The following is a 20,701-nucleotide window of genomic DNA, read 5'->3' as shown; positions in this document are numbered from 1 at the left end:
ACGTTAATCTCTTCCACTCCACTTCAGTCCACATGGCCAGGGTGACATATTCATGCCATGCTTTGTTTTCAAATAGGGTGAGAAACAGGAAGCCAGTGGCTCTACTTGTCCTATTCACAGCAGGTGTAGGAATGTTATGGGTCACCCTGGTGCAAGGTGCATGCCCTAGCTTTGAAATGGGTCTGTCAACAGCACTCATTCAAGCCCGGTCACATCTTTGAAAATAATCCTTAGGCCTGTTCACTCCTTCAGATCTTACATAGACTCTTCATTCTGCTACTTAATGGGGTGTGAGGAACACGTTTTCTGAGCTTGTTTCATTTGGAGACCAGAGTTTGAAGTCATGCTGCTTGCTGTTTGTCACTGAAATTAGTACAGCCACTAGGGGCTTGTGTACCCTGCTTCTAATCCACTCTGTGGGGCAGAAGTGTAGGGTGAAAGGGGTCCTGGGGTTCAAGGGTGGTCTCCATCACTGGGAGACTTTTCAGAGCTTTAAGAGGCTCTTGAAATTTCCGAGCTTCATCTTCTCATACACTCTTCACAGAGCCTTGGGGATTTGCGAGTCTCATAAATAGCTTTTGCAGAATCTAGGATCAAAACTAAACAGATATTAAACAGTTTGTGTTCAGGGCTGTTCTATAGCTGGTCCTTAGGCAGCTTTCATGATCTGGTTCAGTAGGGTTTTTCTTGAGACAAAAAGAGGGTCATTCAAGGCTGTGCTGAGCAAGGATAAGGCTAAGAGGAACAGTGGCTAAGGGGATGAGGTTCCTGGGAAGGTTCTGGAGAAAGTAGGGCAAAGGGTATAAGTCAGTGCTTTCAGTCAGTCCTGGTCTGCACTAGGTGTTCAAAGGAGTCTGGGTCTCCTCTGAAGGTTTACTTGTCTCCAGGGCATCTCCCACTTCTTCACTAAAAGGTATCTCTTGGTACACCCCCCAGCCACCACGAGGCTCCGGCCCAGGCACTTTCCTGGCTTTCTTGTCCCAGGCACATGACATGGTTATTGGGAAGCATAGCTTGTCGGGAGCCCCACTGCTCAGCTTGCCTGGCCAGGGTGTTTGAGTTAGGCTGGCTCTGGGCCACATGGCTGGATTTCAGCCTTCATGCCCATCCCCCAATTCCTGGATGCTTCAGATTGTGAGATCTAATCATTCAAAGTCTACCACAGTAGGTAACCACCATGTTCTGCCCCGCTCAGGAGAAACTTGTTTTGTTTTTGTTTTTTGTTTTGTTTTTACAGAAAGTGTCTACCTGTTGGTAGGACTCCAGGCTTTTTGTAGAGGGATAAAAAAGATTGTTTTGACCTTCAGGGATCTATGAACCCCATAGATAAGCCTCACAAGTCTATCACTGTTAGCCTCTCTTCCTTTCCAGGTACACCCTTCACTGTGTCCAGCAGGAAAGCACAGTTTGTCTCAGTGTGTCAAGCTTAATATTCTGATAGCACCGTGAAGCGTCGGAGGTACTGGCCTATCCGTGTGGTATCTCTGATCATATGTTACTCCTAAGGCAGTAACTTAGCACAAACACCAGATCCGAAGGGACTGAGTCTTCACCAGGAGCCAGGCCCCACACCAAGCACGCAGTGCACGCTGACTCGCTTGTCCTGGTGATCTAGCATCTTCTCCTCTTACAGAAGAGAGGCAAACAAGGGCAGAAGAAGAAAGCCATGTGTCTGTGGTCATTTAGCCAAGCTGCTGTGTGGCAGAACTCAAACTCAGCCTTTCTAGTGCCCAGCCTGCAGCGTTCTGCACGGAGGGTGGGTGAGAAGGTGTGAATGGGCTAGTGTTGCATAACCCACTTCTCAAACCTGCTTTAGAGCACAGGGCAGAAGGGCTGGGAACTAAGGGCAGCTGCAGTTGAAGACTGCTGGGGCTTGGCTGGGGTGGGGCAGGGGCAGTGCTATTGAGTCCGCTCAGGACAGGGTGCAAACCAGAAGGCAGATGAGTCGTAATATAGACCGTTGGAGAAGGGATACACCTCTCTCCTTAGGGATGTGTCCCAGAGGAGATGTTCACAAATCAGCAGTGTTGTCTAGAAGACATTCCTAATACCACCAACAAACCAACCAGAGACGAAGAAACAAATGAAATGAAAACAAGGACAACACAAGCCCGGCTGGCGGCGACCATCTGCCTGTAGGTGAGACAGACAGTGAGGAAGAAAAGATGGAGAGTGTTCCAAAGGCTGAGAGGACACGTGGTTTCATCATTTAATAACAAGTTCCAAGGTGGGGGTAGGTTCCTTATACGCACTCTGTTTCAAACCCAGTCAGGTGATGTAAGGGGGCTTCTGTCAGGAATTGCAGAGAACGTCACAAGTATTCCTGGCTTCCCCCGTGCCCATCACTTCCTTTTGAACACTTGCCGACACACCTGGTCGCCGCAGGTCAGCTCCTGCAAGTCAGAGAGTGGGTGAGTGCCCGCCTGGTCTTCTTATCGCCCAGCACCTGGCCCTCTTCTGTCTGGAAGGTGGGTGAGGCTACACTGAAGAGGACATTTAGCTGTTCTGGGCAAAGTGTCCCTCACAGACCCAGTTGGCTGCCATGCCCTGCAGGGTAGCAGTAATTTGATTTTGACACTCAAATTGAGCTTGAACAACTCTAAAAGTGGAAAATGCAAAGTAATGACCCTCTTGGGCTGGGTCTCTCCTACTCTTGCGATTAAAGCAACATTGGCTAACTTATTAAAAGGTGGCGAAGCCAAGAGGAAGGAAGGGATAGCCAGGGAGATATATTAGGTAGCAGTGGCCCAACGGTTGGGCAGGAGCTTCAGAAGGGTTCCCCCTGGTCTGCCTGCATGGTAGCTGATGGGGTTCCACTTTTCACTGAGGTGAAGAGAACTTTAGGCCTTATCTGTATTCTGCTGAACCCGGAAGGGGGAGGGTGAATCAACATGGGGAAGGCCACTGTGCTCATGCAGTTGAAAATGATTCTGTTCTCAGCCACGGGTACTGTGGGGATGGCCCTATAATTTAAAAACAAATCCATTATCCAAGCCACGACTGGTAGGGAAACACTGGGAATGACACCCATGTCATCGGCTAGCAGGAGTACAGATCTCAGGCAAAGTTAGCTCGGATCCAAAGCTATCTTGGTGACATTCGTGTTGACCTTGGAGCTGGGTACTTGCCCGACTCCACAGATGAGTGAGTGAGTGAGTAAGTGAATGAATGAATGAATGAGATGTGCTTGCTGAATGAGACATTCATTTAGCAAATGGGTAGCTGGATGTTTGAAAGAGTGAAACTTCTCTCACTATTCCACTGTGGGGCCCATAAATCGCCGTGAAGATGGAAGGATGAAAAATAAAGCTGTCTAGGCAGTGATGGCTTATTGACGGATGTCAGCCATTGTCCCTTCTGTTCTATTCTAGTAACAAGTCAGCTTCACAGGAGTGGGATCATCTACCACGCCTTAAGGTAAGAGGCTAATGCTTCCCGTCAGCCTCCCCTACCCCTATAACTGACAGGATGCCTGGTCCTGTTCTCCAGGCGGCTCAATTCCACAGCTCACCTTTCCCCCCAGCTGCTCCTTAGCAGGTTCTCTTCATTTCTCCTTGGATCTTGCTTTCCTAACTCAGCATTTTAAACTTTCTGTTTAATTGCAGCTATTCACAGAAACAGCCATATAGATTTCTTCCTAGGGTCCCCTGAGCCAGATGGGAATGGCTTTCTGACTATATGACCAAATGCATTTGGCTGGGGCCCAGGGCCATTTTTCTTGTCAAAGCGCCGGGCCAGGTGAGTGCTGTACTCAGTCCGGTACTCCCCAGGGCTTACCAAGTACAGCTTGTCTCCCTCGACCCACTGCTTCCAGCCACGGTTCTCCTTCTCCCCTTTCTGCACACACACGAGGGTGTTGCCTTCCCAGGTGACGAGGGTCTGCAAAGACAGATGTCAAGCAAATCACATAGATGGCCTTGAGAGACCGAACAATCTGCAGCTTCAATTCCTGCAAGCTCCGTCAGGCTCCTCCCTGCCCATGGGACAGGGTCCTGTCTCCACGATCCCAGGGACCTTCCAGACTCCATTTCACACAGCTGGCTTCTCCGGGCTGGCTGTATTTGCTTTTAAGGAATTCGACTCAACCATTTTATTATATGGTAAAAATAGCCCTTTGAGGTCGTGAAGGCAAGATGGTGAGTTCAACCATTAACAACGTGGAATTTCTAGAAGGGGAAATACCTCAAAGTCAACAGACAAATAACCAACAGGGGAAGGAGCCATAGCGTATCGGTAAAGACTTGATGTCCTTATATAGAAAGGGCCTCTGTAAATCAATAAAAAGATCATTAACCTAACGGTCCATGCCAACCAAGCACATGAACCGAAGGCTTACGGGTGGAACTCTTGTAGTAGAAGCCTTTTAAACATAAAAAGAGATATTCTACTTCACAAATAACAGCAGAGATGCTGATAAAACTGCTTCTCAGATCCATCTGGTTCTGTGATCAAAGATCAAAGATTCAGTAACCAAGGGGAGGGCGGTCTACCCTCACTCAGGGATGGTGGGAAGAGAAAGCTTTTGACAGGACTATTGAATATTAACTTTCAAAATATGGAATTGCACATAGTTTTGCTTATGGCTTTGCTTTTATTACTTATTTTAAATAATTTTTAATTTATTATTTGAAAATTCCCTATTTAATATGCTTTTAGTTGTATGTGTGTATTGTGTGTTTGTTTGTAAGACAGGGTGTCAGTGTACGTGTGTATGTGTGTGTGTTTGTTTGTTAAGACGGGGTCTCACATAGCCCTGGCTAGTCATGAACTCATTGTGTAGCTGAGGATGGCCTTGAACTCCTGACCTTACTGCCTCTGCCTCTCAGGTGTCTGGAGTATCATCTCTGATGATACTGCACATATTATTTGGCCTAAAATTTCTACTCTGGGAGTTTTCCTGCGGGGGGTTACACTTGGAGCCTTGTCCACTGTATGTGAGAATAAATACAGGGAGATCCCCTACTTAACGACGGAGCTGCTCATGTGGTTCTAGGTAGGTCCTGTCACCTAGAACCTGCTTGTCTGCAGGCAGCAGAACTCAAGAACGCCATCCTCCATTCCAGCCCAACCGAACTGACCAGTAGATGGAGAAGCCTCAGGCCTGCCAGTATCCAGGAGGCTGCAAGGCCCTGTGCATATGCTTACAACTCCCTAGACACCCCTGTTTCCCTCTTATACCTGGCTCCCCAATCAGGCTTCCTCACTGAACATGCTGATATATTTTTCATTCTACACTGTGTCTGTGTCTTACTTCCTGCAAGCTTCACACAGCTGTTTTTTTTCCCCATGTATGCACACAAACCAGCTGGTGCCTCTCTGAACAAAATTAGGCCAAGGACCCACCACTTGCTCTTTTTTTTTTTTTCTATGTCTTGTAAACCCTACCGATGATAAAATGACTTGTAGGTTTTTTTTTTCTTCTTCTTCTCCTTGTACTTTTATTATACAAACCTGTTTTCTACAGATTGCTAAACCTACCTATTTCTAAAATAATATTTGACCTTGACCATAATATCTGATTTACGCACGGTGTTATTCCTCTCCATTCCTCCTTGGTGCACCACAAGATTGCTCGTTCCAGCGAAGGACTGGAAGCCTCATAAAGTCTGTCAGTGGGTGTTTTAAATATGGTGTGATTCTTCCCTGCTTCACAGCCATCGAAAGGATACAAGCAGAGCCAGGTGTTTAAAAACACAAGACGCTGAGCAGTGTGCAGAAGGCAAGGGAAGCAGCTGAGGGTGTGTATGCATTCTTTTGCTTAGTCCCCATCATTTGCAAGGGGGTACAAGAAATCCTGAGCAGTGATTATCCCTGAGAAGGGACCGAGCTGGGAGTCACCAATGCACAAAGAACATTCCACTGTTTACTATTGTAAACAAACAAACAAACAAACAAAATCCAAAACTGTAAGCATCCATGTGGTCACAGTCCCCAAATCTAATTTTAAAATAAAATATTCTATGCTGGCTCTGGAGAAATGGCTCAGCAGTTAAGAGCACTGGATGCCCTTCCAAAGGACCCAGGTTCAAATCCTAGAACCCACATGGCAGCTCATAACTGTCTGTAACCCCATTTCCAAGGGATCTGACACCCATACACAAACATGCATAGGAGCAAAGACAAAAATTCCAATGTACATACATTTTTAAAACAAATTCTGAGATTTCTTTAAAAGAAAAATGTCTTTTTCTCTTTCAAGGGCATCTGAAACTTTCTGTGTCTGAAGGACTTAGAGAAGTTCAAGCCATAGGTCTCCTGGCTCTTCTGGGAGGAAGAAGTGCCTGGAAAATGCATATGCTGCTATTTCTCCTCATTGTCTTAGACCCCATCGCTTCCCTATAGATAGATGAGGACTCTTGTCTTCTTAGGTAAGGAATGTGTCTTGTCCTCTCCTTCCTCCCATACTGCATTGTGCTGGAAGCCCCAGTGCATGCTGACTGCATTGCTTCCATTCACAGGCAGAACTCAGGAAAGGAGAGGCTGGTGGCTGTTGGTGCTGTTGGTGGCTGCTATGACACTGAGCCCAATGGTTGGCACTGACCCATGAGTCTGTGGTAGACAGTTTCCTTGAGGCAGTCTTGAGGAAAGCCCGCCCACCTCCTGCCTTAGAGAAGGTTCCAGCAGAGTGCACACATGTCCTGCAAGGAGGACATGCAGTGGACACTATCTGTTTATTTGTCTATCTTCTGTATGAGGCTGAGATCCCTCCTGTATGAGGACAGGAAGAGGGCTTCAACTTAGTGTGACAATTGCCTTGCTGACACGGGCTTTCGCAGGCAAGAACTTAGCAAAATTCACAGGATGCAGAAAGGAGTAAAATGCTAGTGCAAAGGGGCCTGTCCTAATATTTCATTTTAATAACTCACACTGGGCAGCAAGACCCAAAGTTATTCTGACCCAAAAGTAAATTGGTTACCAATGAATCACGGTAACGGTTATAAGACTGCGGGCTCACTCCTCCAGGAGACAGAGAAAAGCAGAGCTACAAGAATGCTAAATGAATGAACTCCGAACCTCACATTTCTCATTAATTTAGTTTAAATAATTTAATTAATCCTCCTCTCCCCCCCCCCCGTTTCCCTCTCACTTCCCCTCCTTCTCCCCATCCCTCCTCCTCCCCATCTCTTTGTCCTCCTCCTCTCCCTCCTCTTCCTTCTCCTCCCTCTCCCTCCCTCCTCCTTCTCCTCCTCTCCCTCTTCCTCCTTCTCACTATATCACAGATGTTGGCCTAGATCCAGCTGTGTCCTTGTGTTAGCTTTTCGGAGCACTGGGGTTAAAGCATTTGCAATCATGCCCAGCTTTACTTGCTGACCTCATCCCTGTGTCTGAAGAGGTTTGAAAAACAGACTCAAACTGTTTTGGAAGATCCTGCAGCTAAGAAAGCCATAACTTCTGAGTGAGAAAATGAACAGGGAGAGAGCTCCAAAAAGGGCCGGTTTGGACAGAGGCAGGGGGTGGAGCCCTGCTGTGATTTTTGCTTCTCACACTTCCCAAGTCATCATCTCTCAAAAAGGCTCTTTATGTCAGATGAGATACAGGTGCCAGCTCAATATTCAATCTGTGAGAGTCAACAGCTGAACCTCGAACCTATGAAAGACTATCCTATTTCTTTAAAAAAATTTTTTTCAAGATTATAATTGTATCATTTCCTAAACCTTCCAAAACTTCTCATGTACCCCTCTTCAAATTTATGGCCTCCTTTTTTTATAATTGTTGTTGTTTCTGGTGTGTGTGTGTGTGTGTGTGTGTGTGTGTGTGTGTGTGTGTGTGTTTAACTATATGACTACAGCCTGCTCAGTTTATATAATGTTACATGTATGTTTTCAGGGCTGACCATTGGGTAACCAGTGGGTGTCCTTTTCCTTAAAGAAGACTGTTTCTCCTGCTCTCAGTATTCCCTAGTTGATGCCTGAACCAGCTTTCATGCTACCAGAAGGTGTGATGCAAGCTTCCAAAAGAGGAATAGTCTTACCCGGTCCTGGCGTTTATGAACCACAAGAACAACCATCATGGGACAATAACCCTAAGAGTGCAGTACTGGCTCACACACTCTGACAGTAACCAATAGCTCCCAGCTTAGACTTTAGGCCACTCAACAAGAGGACAATTCCAATCACTTCTAAAATATGTATACACCCCCCCACACACACACACCTTGCAAATCACAAAACCATAAAATTCATTCTGCTAAAGTCTGCAATTCTACAGAGTTTGGAGGGTGACACTTTAGTTTTCTTTGCATAGTCACAAGGTTGTGTGATCATCTTCATTAATGTATCTAGAACAAGTCCTTCCCTTGTTACTAACATTTAGTATTACTTTGTTTGTCCTCTACCCCTTATGAATTTGTCTGTCATAGGTCTTCATATAATACATGGTCTTTTGTGTGTAGCCTCTGATGCTTAGCGTTTTCCAGGTTTATCCATACTGTGCTAGGAATCAGCACTTCATTTTTTCTGATGGTTATATGATCTGAATTTCATAATATGGATATCAATTACTTCTCTTTTATTGTTGTATGCACATACATGTTAGTGTGTTTGCATGTGTGTGCCAGTACATATGAGTGTGTGTATGTATGTATGTATGTATGTATGTGTGCATGTGAAAGTTGGAGATAAACAGTGGATGCCTCTCTAGTGTACTTCTTGAGAAAGGGTCTTTCACTAGGCCTGAAGCTTACTGATTTGACTGCACTGTCTGGGAGCAAGCCTTGGAGATCCATTGATTTCTCCATCTCCAGCACTGGGATTACAGATATGTGCTGGTGTGCCTGACTTTCTATGTGGGTTCTTGGGATGCAAACTCAAGAACTTAGGCTTGTGCTGCAAGAACTTTGCTGACTGGAGGGTATCTCCGAAGCCCTTCACTTACTTCTCTATGTCTTTCATGTAAATGTATGTGTAGTTTATAAGCTCTGAAGATTGAACCTAGAACATTGTGCATGCTAAGCAAGTGTCACACCAGTGAGCCACATCCCCGTCCCTGTTTTTGTATTTTTGATAAGGGGCTTTTAACTCTCTTAGAAACAAGTCAGTGTAAGAAGTGGGAAAAATGTATGGTGATCAGAAGGGAAGAGGGGATCTTTGAACCCTCAGAGTCAGCTTCATCTTTGATGTGTTTTTATAATCCTGCTTTGGGTCCTTCAGGGCTCCTGCTGCAACCACACCTTTCCCTAATAAATGTCAACCTTTCCTGAAGGTTCTGAGAATGATCAGAGTTGAGAAGTGGGACCCTAGGGAATTCAAGTGTGCTGCACACAAAGCACATGCACCTGCAAATCTGTGTGTACACATGTATACACACAGCTTATGAGGAGGGGCTCATGCACTCCTTAGAGTTAAGGGTCCTGGTCCTGTTACGGCAATAGATAGTCCCCAGGGCACGTGTTCTGAGTTGTAATTCCCATGGGACTGAACCAAAGATCCAGTCAAATATATCTCATCCTACCAGATGTGTGTGTGTGTGTGTGTGTGTGTGTGTGTGTGTGTGTGTGTGCATGAGAGAGACAGAGTTAGAGATGGAGAGAGAGAGATTGCTATCCCTGGCTTTCTGTTGCAGGCAAAGAAGAGACAAGGCATGGGTAAAAGGATTGTTTCTCCCTGCAGTGATGCTAAGTGATCATCTTAGAGAGGAGGGAGAATGGGAAGGGTGGAGGCCAGAGGTGGGGGTTCGGGGTGAGGGGGTTGAGGGAGGGGTGGAGATGGGGGAGCTGGGACTGGGGCAGGGGGTAGGGTGGGGTGGGGTGAGGGTGGGGATGGGGTGGGGTGATGGTGGGGTTGGGGGGTAGGAGGGCTAGGTGTTGACAAATAGATTTTCAGAATCAGGAAAGTCCAGAAGGACGTGACTTGTTTCAGGAAAAGGGAATTCTCTTAACTCAGGTGCTAAAGAACAAGTCAGAGAGGAGAAGGTTAGTTTTCAAAAAGCCTCCCCTTACACAGCAAGGAACAGGGAAACAGATCAAGAACTGATTAGCCTGGAACTGTGGAGAGACACAAACCTCCAGAGGCAGATTTTTCTATTCTGCAGTCTGATGAATTAGCTTTCTGGACACCGTTCAGAAAAGGTTGTGGACCCATCACCCCGCAGTCCCACAGCAAGTCCTAAAATGGACCTTCGGAGCTTTTTATTTCAGGAAGGCTCTGGTGCAAGATCTCCAAAATACTTTTTACCCCTGTCTTTTAAAAAACTCTTCATCATTATTATTATTTTTAATTTTCTTTTTAGCAAAAAGCATTGAATCTAATTTTCCCTGATAGAGGAGGCCATTGGGTGCCAGGCACTTGACTGAAAGATGTGCCCTTCTCTCCACAGAAGAACAGTGTTTTCTCCTGAGGCAGGTAAGGGGGACTGGCTACTCCTTGGAACCCAGGGAAGGAATTAAGCACTACTAAAATACATTTAGATCACTACTAATTAATGATTAGTTTTTATGGTAAGCATCTCTTCTGGTGTTAAGTGTGGTGTGTGTGTGAGTGAGAGAGAGAGTAAAGATGTTGGAGGAAGGGTTAATTTGATTCCCTAATTAGCACTTGTTGAACTTTCCTTTGCTACCCTCATTCCTTCAGACAAAATGTCTGTCTGTCTAACAGTCAGCGGCACTGCCCTTGTGATTGCTTCAGCCATCTCGAACACTCCATGAGTGCCTTGGGAAGGATCCTGATGAGTACAGCTAACTGCTCTGGTTCCTGAAGGCTTGGCTTTAGGCAAGTTTGTTGGAAACAGTTGGTACCAGACCATGTGTTATCCCAGGCCTTGGTGAAACCTCACCGAACCTGCAAAGTTCCTACTTCTCCTGATGTCCTAGCAGAGAGACTGGGGCTAAAGTGTCAAGACTATGATTGGTCATGGCACCCCTTTTTCTGACTCTCTAAGCAGGCTCACCGGAGGGCAAAAATATAAGAAAAATTTTAAAAAAAGAAAAAGAAAAAAAAAAAAAACTGGACAGAGCCATGGGTTAGAAACTATCACCCTGGTCACCAGATTTTCAGAGATTCAAGTCTTTAGAGCCGAGAATCTCACAGTCTTGGGCTAAAAGCTCTAACAGTGATCAGTGTTAAGGGTAGGAAATCTGGACTTCTTACCTACAGGGGAGCTCTAACACCTGTTGGCTAAGGCTCCCCTTTCCTGAGATTGGCACAGGGTCAATGACATTAGAGGGAACCACTAACTGCTGGTCCTAGCCGCCTACAGCTGCCACTTGCTATAGCCAAACACTGAGGGAAGTAAAATCAGCCAGAGACGGGCACTTGAAGAGCTTCTCCGCCGTGGTCTCTCTCTTGGTAGAGAGAAAAGACTCCAGCTAGCCACTCGCTAATACTTCCAGCACAGGAAAGGAGCCACAGCTGACCCCTCGCTTTGGGAGAGGTATGAGACTTGGGAAGAGCTCCTGGTGGAACAAGATAGTGGTTTCTCCTGGGAATGGGCAGAGAAGGGTGGCAGATCCTGTGTCACTGTGTCATCCCAAGAGGGCTAAGCGTTTGCTGGAGTCTAGCACTCATTTGCCAGAGACAGTGTATTCAGCTCCATTCTTCCATGTTTAGGAGCCTCACAGCCAAGTTGGCACAAAGCGCACTGTGAATGTCCAACCTTGAATAAACCACGTGGGCGTGGGCAATGCAGTCAAGGGCAGAGCTGGCTGAGCATGGTGGCTTATTTATACCCAGGTAATCTGCTTGGCTGAGCTCTGTAGTTACACATTTCCAGGACATCCCATCTTGCCCTCTTTCAGCTGCTTGCTCAGCCATGTAATCTTAACTTCTCACATGATCCGAGGCCTCTCCACCCTCCCTTCCCTGCTTCTCCTCCTTACTCAGCCTTTCATTAATTACTCATTATCAACCTTACCGAGTCCATTCTGGTCCTGCTTACCTGGGGCCCTCCCTGAGTCTTCCTGGGCTTGTTGCACTGTGGAGCTAGAAATCCAACCTCTGCAGGAACAGCAGGCAGTGAAAACCCACCCACCCAGAAGTACCTTGACATGCCGGCTGTCCAGACCCTTTGTGTGTTCGTCAAACTCCACCCCGACAGTGAAATCCAGGTCATAGTTGCGGAATGTGCTGTTGGTTTTCGTCTTGAAGTTATCACCGTCTTGAGTGATGATCTTCGTCTGAGTCAGACGCACTGCAATCTTGCGGGTGGCAAAATCAATATCTGGTGGCAGAGGGAGTGGGGAAGGTTATGATGTGTGCGGCTAGACTCATTCATTTCTTTAACAAGGCAGAGCGCTCAGGACCGGATACACGGACAAAGGACACACCACATTTCTTTACATACTCGAGAAGCAAGAGTTAGTTGTGTTACACGGGGCTCTATCCTGGGCTTGATTATTCTGCCTCTGGCCCCATAGTTTTGCTCCACGTGTCCCCCATCAGAAGCAGCCTTAAATCTATGCTCATGGTAGATGCTCAGATAATATGGATTTGTTAATGGAGCAGTGTGTCTTGGACAGTGGTGGCAGCGGCGGTGGCGGCCGCGGAAGCAGCAGCAGCGGAACAAAGAAACCCACTAAAAGTGTAAATCCTTCCCACTCACTTTGGACATGCCACCGTTTAGAAACGCTGGCCCAAAAGAGTGAGGGGAAGGGGCGGGTCGGTTCCAATTTCCCAGCTATGTGACCTTATGGAAGCTTCTTACCCCTTCAGAGCCTCATATTTCCCCTGGGGGTGGGGGGGGTGAGGATGGAAAAGCTCGTTTCATGTCATTATCCAGGTAAGGAGTCAGCAAGCTTGATGGGAGAGGCTGCACAAGGTAGCCAGGTGCTTGCATGTATTCAAAGCACACAGGCCTCCATTGTTGTCCTTGTCTGTCTCAGGTACACACAGGGACCAGACCAGCTTAGCCCAGAGCAAAGGTTTCAGAGCATATTTATGTATCCCTACAGCTACCTGATCCTATAGCTGCTGTGGGGTTCTTTATCCAGCCTGGTGGGACATCTTCCAGTCCGGGTCACCTTCTGTCCTCTAGTTTGCTTGGTCAGTGGCTTTTGCTCAAGTCCCCCATGCTGACGTCCCTGCTATGTCCACAGAGCTCCAGTAGTCCTCATTAGGATGTAGGAAAAGGGTGTGTTACCCAAATGAACAAAGGCGAGTGCCCCGGGGCAAACGACTCCAGAAGAATGGGAATAGCCGGGAAATTGTGGAGAACAAAACTCTTCTTTATCAAGCAAGATCTACATTCGCTCTGTGGAAGTAGAAACCACAGCCCAGAGAATTTAAAAGGTGGGGCTCAGCATCATCCGGCTTGGCAGTGTCCCTACAAATGTAGCCCGTTTGTCATTCACAGCTAAGGCTCCCCAGGAAAAATTACTGCTTGTCCTGGGCTGCCTAGAAAAGTGGATCGCAGCAAAAAAGAAAAAAAAAAAAAAAAAGATTGCTTGTCTGGAGTTGCCGAGGCAGCAGCTTCGGCCAGTTGCTGTGAGAATGGGTGTGTTCTGGAAACAGCAGAGGAGTCAATCTTCCTGACAAGGGCCGGGAGAGCTCTATTAGGGCCCCTATGCAAATGGAAGCGAGCACCCCTTCACCTCCAGATTGAAAAATGACTTGGCCTCTTGGCCACCCTTTAGCGTTTGCACAAGCCAGTTAGTCATGTCACTTCTGCTCCTCCCTGGGGAAGGAAGCCAAATACTCTGCTGGATGATTCCTCGTTAGATATTTCTAATCAAAAGGGTTCAACTGTAGCTATAGAACACAAGTGTGTGTGTGTGTGTGTGTGTGTGTGTGTGTGTGTGTACATACTCAAGTACTTTCTGAACTTTGCAGAGGAAACTGTTTCCGGATATGATATTTTAACACTAGGGTTATCAAGTTTGTTTTATCTGCTTTTCTATATTAAAAGTACCTCTGGGCCCGATTTATAGCCAGGTGAAGTGAATTTCTATCTCAGAAGGAAGGGTCCAGAGACACGCTGTTTCTGAATAATTATATATGGCTTACGGCTGCTGCTGAGGAAGAACAAATCAGCAACAGCAAAGTGACTTTATTAAGCAGACTTTTCATAACTGCCTTCTGAACAATGCAAGCCATAAAGCTGAAATACTAGCATGCTACTCAACATTAAAATGCCTTGTAATGCGCAGGTGGAGAAAGCTGAAGTTGCCAGCTAAAAGGGCAGGCGCGCTTTGTAAATTAAAGAGCGGGAGCTGCACGGGGATCCATCAGAGGAAATCTGAGAGCTGCTCAAAGTGCAGCCTCAGTGGGCTTTGAACCTCGACTCCTTAATTCTCAAATCATCGACACTTCCAGGCAATAAGGGGAAGCCAGGCGGAAGAGCAATTTTCTCCGTTTTCCATACCATTTCCTCCTCTGGAGAACACATTTACAAGGGAATCAGACTGGCCCCTGCCTGTCTCTTCCTTTACTCCTCCCTGGGTACTGCGGGCAGGCTGGTGACCTCTGGCTTACACTCTGCCCTCTGTACCCCTAATCTACTGCTCTCCGCTGGAGCAGGGGTCAGGATACAAATGTCCATCCAGCACATGAAAGAGACCAGAGGAGGTCTCTGCCTCGTTGTCTCCTGGCTTTTCTGCCCCAGCACTTTTTCCATTTGAAAGTCCAACCAGGTATCATGTACGGCAATTAAGACTCCGATGATTTGGATAACTTCGTTGGCTTGTCGATACCAGCAGAAATCCAGAGTTATGTTCAATCAACTCACTCTTAGGTCACCAGACACTGATCGATTGTCCGTTAGGGACCCCGAGTAACCCTCTTACAGTGTTTCTAAAGATGCTGTCTCTCTACTTTGGATATCCCCCATCATCCCAGCTAGCTCTGCTCAGAATGGAGTCCCCTCCCACCACCACCTGGCACCCTCACCCTGTGCAGAACAGTAAGAAAGGGCTAACATGTTAGAAGAACAAAATCAGGTTGCTCTCTGGGCCCTGCCATTTCCTAGTTACACGTGTCCCTAGAAAATTCCCCTACGTCTCTGGGATTCCAGTTCTTCATCTTGCCGAGTGGAAAATATCCCTTTTATCCTCAGGCCCAACCTCAGGCTCCAGGTCTTGCATGACCATATCTGTGAAAGGCTCAGATGTCTAGTGAATATATAAAGCCAAAATAGGAAAAATCCAGAATTCTTGGTCTAACCTCTGCCTATTTCTCACCCCCCAGCCTCTTCTCTTCACTTCCAACTGTGTGCACACTGCCACACCACAGCCTTCCTGTCATGTACCTTCTTGGACACACACAAATCTTTTGCACTTACTGTCCCTTGCTTCAGGGACACAGCTCAGCTTCAAGCTTTGGCCTTAAGCACCGTTAACTCTTTCAGTTGTCTTCCTTGACCTTTGTCATGCTTCACACATTATTCTTTTCTATTTTCTTTAAAAGGCTTGCATCACCTAAGGTCATCTCACACAGTGTCTGGTGTTCTCTCTCGGTACCCCTCTCTTCCTCCTACCGGCCAGGAGATTGGTTCCACCAGGTTAGGGGGAACCATCCTCTTACTAACCGTCCCATCACCAGTGACCACAAGAGTCCCCATGTTGTAGGTACTCAGTATATTGTTGAAACCTGAGTTAGTTCAGATGAAATAATGCATGTAAGACTCATGATGGTATTAAAGTAACGTGTGCCCACAATTACCGAGGACGGGCCGTTGCAAGCTTTTGGGCTTGTTAAGCAGCGACTCACAAACATGACAAAGCAGGAAGAAAAGCCAAATGCAGAAAACGAAACCTAGAAAGGGATTTTGCACTTTGCAAATGTTCAGGAAACATTTTCTGCAGAGAGCATTCAGCAGGGGCTGTCTGATTTCTATCTCTGGGGAAGCCCCTTCCCTGGTGCTGAGCTTAATAAAAACCTACCAGGCTGTTTGAAGTAAACATTAGGTTTTTTTTTTTTTTTAAGGTCTGTGTATAAGTGGACCTCACCAATTGAGATAAGATTTTCTTTCTCAAACAGGGACAATGTGCAGAATAAAAGATTGTCAGAATCTGATCCTGCCCAGCTGATTTTAGGATGCATTCCATCACCATCTCTACCGACGAGGTTACAAGGTGATTATCTGTTTTGAGAGCTGCCTCTTCCCAGTCTCTGCTACCCACTCTCCATTTCTCTCTCCTCCCTGCTCTGACTAGCACCACGTCCACCCTTCTTGGCAATTTTTCCCATCTTCCAGGGCCATTCAATCACCCTTCCAGTTCCGGGCAATGAGTCAGTAAATGATTGTCTGAGTGAGTGTGGTGGCCTCACATACTTCTGCCCCGGAGGCATCCTCTGTCCCTGGAGGATGAAGTTCACTCGTGGTACACTGTGCTAAAAACCCTCATGCATCTTAGGCTCCCTTTTCTCCTTCCCTTCAGCTCCGAATAGACAACTTCATTTGGTATCCCATGTCTATGACTCCCCACGTGACCATGGCCAGGCCCGGCTCCACCTCTGCTCAGATTCTTTTACTTTGTCTATCCTGAAGGACTTGGAAGGTCTTCCTTCAGTGCTCCCATATACTGGGACTTTCTTTTCTCTGCTTCCCATTGATAAACTGTTACCATTTACTGGCCAGGGTCTAAGAATATCTGATGTCCCAGCTATGACAGACTGTATTTTTCTAAATGGCTACATCCTATCCTATCTGTCTTACAGTGTGGCTTTAACATTCTTCTATGGGGGGTGGGGAGGGGGATCTATGGTACTTCTCTATGAATAGAGAAAAGGAATGTAACACTTGGGCCAACAGAACACACTGAAAGAGACACCTGGTGGTTTCTGACAATGGGTCACAAAGACCATGCCCCTCTGTCTCCACTCTTTGGGCACAGCCACAGACTGTAAAAATCCCTATACCATATGAAGAGACCTCATAGATGTCCTTAGCCACAGATAAGTGATGTATCAGCCACCAGCCAGCATTCCCTAGCAGGAGTGGAAATGGCTTCAAGAAGGCTCCAGCCCCTTGTGCCGAACAAGAACCCTTAAGGAAGAACCACAAGGGAGATCCGCTTAACCCTAGACCAATGGGACATAACTAGAAATGACTATGCCTACTTCAAATCTTTTTTTTTTTTTTAAAGAAGTAACAGCAATTTGGGTGGGACAGTCTTGGTAGTCTGCACCTGCCTGATCTCCTCGAGAGCAGAGCAACTTGGGTTCTACCGCAGACGGTACATACCCTGCTTCCATAAGCATCTGCTGATGCCTCATTGGGGGCAGCTCAGTGAGTCTCTACCTTGGGAAGGGTTAGTGGACTCTGCTCCTGTCTCCTTCACACGATCAGAATCTTTTCATAGCTTTGTCTGTCCCTTCTTTGGAACTGAAGACATCTCTTCTACTCCTTTTCTGGTTCAAAGGGGGACCTTAGGGCACGAGAGAGTCTGAGTGACAGGACTTTCAAGCTGCTTTGGGGTCACAGAGGATCTAGCAAAGCCTCAGAGTGTCCAGGGCAGAAGAGGAGTTACTACTGAGTCATCCTGGACACCCACCCTTCAGCTCTTAATGACTTTGATAACTTGAGGTAAACTCAAAGGTTGCTCTGACACGTCATTCTGCTGAGACTAGTACCTGAGAAATGTGTGGAGGAAAGCATTAAGGAGTAAGCCACTGGGCTATTCACAAAGCCAGGGTGCTGTTCTTCCTGTGGCACAAAGAACCAGGCCCCCAGAGAAAGCCAATTTCCTCGTTGATGGACAGAGCTAAAGTCCTAGAAAGGGATGGGTGGAGAACAAGGTCACACCCGGTGGCGTTTACACATCTGGTGATTTGCAAAGATCTCTGCAAGGTTCATCCCAAATGCCAAGTGCACTAAAGGGCACCAAAGGCAAGCCTCATTGCTTTCCCAGTCTTGGAAAAGCAACCTTGCCTTCCAGTTGGGTGTGGCAGAAATCAAACAGATCAGTGGAGCTGCTTTTGGCAGGTTAGACCGACGGGGCAGCCACTCCTCATCTGCTTTTGGCTGAGTCACATCAGTCACGGCCAGCCCTGCCCTGCCCATGGGTTATGGAAGAAAATCAGGTGTCCTGCCTCAGTGCTGGGACAGTGAGTCTGCATAAGGTATTTCTGTGCAGGTGTTGTGGTAGCATCAAGGCAGGGCAAGTCCTTAGGACCCTGCGACAGAAAGCTGTCAGCATCTGGGCAAAGCAGGCACAAAGGCACCCACATTCTGTGTTTAGCTAGAGCTATCCCCTGTGGTAGTCAGCTCAGTCCACAAAGTGCCAGATCCCCCTCTACTAAGCAGGAACCTGCTCCGAAGAGTTGACACTCAGTCTGCTCGTTAGAAGGAGATCTGTCTAACACGATGTTAGACCGCACATTATTACTAAAGCCCAAAGAGACAGCAAGCAGCTGATGCTAAGGATTAAGAACGTCAACCCAGAAGTAGCTAAACGTCGCAGTCACAACTTGTAAGTGCCTTATGCCCATCGAGGTGCAAGCTTGTGTAAAGAGGAAGCCAGAGGTAGAGGGAGGGGTTCTTTCAGTGAGATAAAGGCATAGCCTCAGTGGAGGATGGTAATGTTTGCTTTCCACCCTCAGACTGAGTTGGGCTTTAGGAGTTTATCTAAGGGGCGAGATACTAAAGTGGAACTGGGTGTGATCTCTAAAGTCAACTAGGAGTTATTTTTGTGAAATATTGTCATTGTGTGTACATGCTTGGGTGGTGTGTGGGTGGGTGTGTTGGTGGCATGCATGTGTCAGGGGACAGCTTTTGAGTTGGTGTTTTTCCTTCCATTATGGGTTTCAGGGATTAAAATCAGGTCCTGGGGCTTGTGTGCCAAGAGTTTTTGCTCACTGAACCATCTTGCTGGCCCTGGAATTGATATCATTTAAGCAAACAGCCAAAGGCAAGTTGCTTTCTGCTAATAATCTATGTGCCTGGCTTGTCTAGCACACTTACGAAACCATGGTGCTTCCCAATAGCCTATGTGATGAGAGTTTCAGTTGTTCAAAATCACGGCTGTAGCCAGCACCATTAGAGAAACCACAGTACCAGTGTCTTTATCTCTATTTGGCAGATGGAGAAATCATGACCCTTAAATGTCAAGAGCATGATTCCCACATCACAGAGGAAGTCTTGGGGACAGCATGGACTGTACCCATTACTCTGGGCTTGCTTCCCTCATCTTTATGATAATGTTCAAAGTTATGGTTCTGAACTGTGCCCTGACTGACTGTATGGGCTCAGAACCCCTGTTTCCATTAGCCACTCCTGCCTTGGAACAGGAGTGTGACAGAAATATTTCCTTTTTGCCTAGGTCCTGCTACACTCCGTTCCAAATGGATGAGGTATCTTAACCCTAGTAGACAGAGCCCTAATAACAGAATTTTTGCCTGTCTTTCTCTACTTGCAGAGGAAGGCCCTACAAGCCCATTCTTTTTTAAAGTTTTTTTTTAAGAATTATTTATTTATTTTATGTATGTCAGTACACTGTAGCTGTCTTCAGACACACCAGAAAAGAACATCAGAACCCATTACAGATGGTTGTGAGCCACCATGTGGGTGCTAGGAATTGAACTCAGGACCTCTGGAAGAGCAGTCAGTGCTCTTAACCACTGAGCCATCTCTCCAGCCTCCTACCACAAGCCCATTCTTAGAGATACATCTCATCATTAGATCCAAACCACTGGGCTTCTGTGGCCGTGTACAGCCATTTCTCTTGTGTTGGTATGGCTCCCCCACATGCAGGGATGTAACTCTGTATGTGAGAAATTTCAAGGTAGAAAGGTGACCAGGGTGCTGTTGTAGGAAGAAGTTCAGTAGCTAAGCTCCTTGCCCGGTACCTGGTTGCTGCCGTTATCTGGAGGTCCCATGTGGTGACTCATTCCATTTTCTTCCAAGTACAACCCAGAGGTGGTCAGGACCACATGTTTCTGCCAGTACCAGAAGAGACCTACAGACCTGCCCTGTCACTGACTTGGGACATAAACAGATTAGCAGCCCTTGGCCTGGAGCCCCGTGTGGAACTTGGATAAGCAGTGAGTGATTTAAGTCCTTGACAAAAGCCCCTGTCAGCCTCTGAGAGCCTGAATGTCTCTAGGTAGAGAATTGGATGGCTGGTCCTTCAGTGTTTTGTGTGTGTGTATGTGTGTGTGTGTGTGTGTGTGTGTGTGTGTGTGTTTGTTTGTTTGTTTTGTTTTGTCAAGGCTGAGGAAAACTCAAGCAGGGGTAATTGGTGGTGATGTCTGACTCAACTGGTTATACATGAGATGGTAATGTTGAGACAGGAGAATGACTCTGTTGTCCTCTCAGGGCAGACTCTACCAGTCATGTGTGTGCATGTACTGTGTGTGAACACATGTACACATGTGTATGTATCCTCCATTCAGTGTGTGTTTTCTGTCAGGCACACACTGTGCAAAGGACATCCTAACCTTATCACATCTATTATTTCTAGACAGGAAAACGTTCCCAGAGAGTTCCCAGGACTTAGCTGACTGTGCACTGCTATAACTCTGGAGAGAGGGTTCGCACACAGCTCTGTTGAGTCCCACACTAGCACCTCCTGGAGGACCAGTCTGCTGTCCCCTCAATGTCCCTTGTTTCCCAATCCCCTTTGCCTCTTACCTAGGGCCTTCATGTAGCCATCAAAGTTCTCGTTACTCTCCATTTCCCAGGTTCCATTCTGGTCCTTCGTCATGATGGCAGCCTCTGGTTTGATGTGAACAGTTTGGTGACCGTGAAGAAACAGGTTTCGGGGAGACTGTGTTAAACGCTGCTGCTTTTATAGCTTAGTGGACCAGGTATATAAAGATAAGAGAGTCAAAGG

At 46.8% G+C, this 20,701-nt stretch overlaps 1 protein-coding gene across 1 annotated transcript; it reads right to left on the bottom strand.

The window, feature by feature from the left end:
* Positions 1-2,342: 2,342 nt before the first annotated feature.
* RBP2 (retinol binding protein 2) lies at positions 2,343-20,572 on the bottom strand (the record flags this gene model as incomplete). Its single annotated transcript, XM_080934774.1, has 4 exons — positions 2,343-2,393; positions 3,778-3,879; positions 11,975-12,153; positions 20,500-20,572. The coding sequence occupies 4 exons, from the start codon at positions 20,570-20,572 to the stop codon at positions 2,343-2,345; spliced, it is 405 nt and encodes a 134-aa protein (XP_080790900.1).
* Between the last annotated feature and the right edge of the window lie 129 nt (positions 20,573-20,701).

This window comes from Micromys minutus (assembly GCF_963924665.1).
Source record: "Micromys minutus genome assembly, chromosome: 21".
NCBI classification, from domain to species: domain Eukaryota; kingdom Metazoa; phylum Chordata; class Mammalia; order Rodentia; family Muridae; genus Micromys; species Micromys minutus.
Note: the sequence above shows the minus strand (reverse complement) of the source record. Positions and strands in the feature narration are given on the sequence as shown.